At 31.0% G+C, this 1,115-nt stretch overlaps 1 protein-coding gene across 1 annotated transcript in view; it reads right to left on the reverse strand.

The window, feature by feature from the left end:
• LOC119591302 overlaps positions 1–1,115 on the reverse strand; it is a 21,918-nt gene that overhangs the window by 7,324 nt on the left and 13,479 nt on the right. Inside the window, exon 5 of the mRNA XM_037940029.1 lies at positions 866–1,043. Within this exon, the coding sequence (XP_037795957.1) occupies positions 866–1,043 (178 nt within the window). The remainder of the gene's footprint in view (positions 1–865; positions 1,044–1,115) is intronic.

Here is a 1,115-nt window from a genome sequence, read left to right on the forward strand (position 1 = left end):
TTTTAATTATTCACCAACAAACTTACATTCGTATTCAGTTTGCATTTGTGGTTATTTGTGTTTTTTTTTTTTTCTTATCATTACGAAAAGACGGGATTAAAGGGAAGATTGGTGGTTGTTAATTAATCAGAAACCGTATATATTTATTGACTATTTGTTAGTTTGTTTTATTTTCTTTTATTATTTTTTTTTATTATCTTGTTTATATATCTTCATTGCAACTACGTGTTTTCCTTTTTATTTGTTACTTTCCTTGATTTTGTTAAATCAACTTTATATTTTATCTGTTTAGTCATCCATTTTATTTTCTTATATTTTATCTTATGCTAATCTATTTTCATCCTTTATTATCTTTGTCTGTCATCTATTTCTACTGTCTTTATTATTTATTTCTATTATCCTTATTTCTTATATATTCCTATTATCTTTATTTAACTTTATACATTACGCATATCTCTTATCTTATCTTTTATCTATTTCTATGATCCTCATATCTCATCTGTTTCTGTTATCATTATCTCTTATTTTTTTCTATTTTCTATATCTTTTATCTATTCCTACTATTCTATCTCTTATCAATTTCTATTACCCTTATCTCTTATCTATTTCTATCATCTATATTTATCTATTATCTATCTTTATCTCTATTTATCTATTTCTATCATCTCTAATTATCTATTTCTATCATCTCTATTTATCTATTTCTATCATCTCTATTTATCTATTTCTATCATCTCTATTTATCTATTTCTATCATCTCTATTTATCTATGTCTATCATCTCTATTTATATATTTCTATCATCTATATTTATCTATTTCTATGATCCGTATCCTATCTCCTCTCGAAGGAAGATAGACCTCACCTGCACCGCCCACTGATAAATCCCCCAGTCTGGGTTATCGTCGAAAAAGGCGAAGTTGTACATGTTATCGACATCGACCTGGGTTTGCCTTCCTCGGGGGGCGTAGAAGTAGCCTGTTGCATGGGCCATGACAGGTCGCTCGCGGCTGTAGCCTGTCACGTCGGCCACGCGGGTCTGGTCTGGAGAGGGAGGTCAAAGGTTAGAGGTTTAGGGAGTTGGGCAGGGGGGGGGTTCAGTTTGTGTGTGTTTTT

Source organism: Penaeus monodon, chromosome 28, assembly GCF_015228065.2.
Source record: "Penaeus monodon isolate SGIC_2016 chromosome 28, NSTDA_Pmon_1, whole genome shotgun sequence".
Classification (NCBI taxonomy): Eukaryota; Metazoa; Arthropoda; class Malacostraca; order Decapoda; family Penaeidae; genus Penaeus; species Penaeus monodon.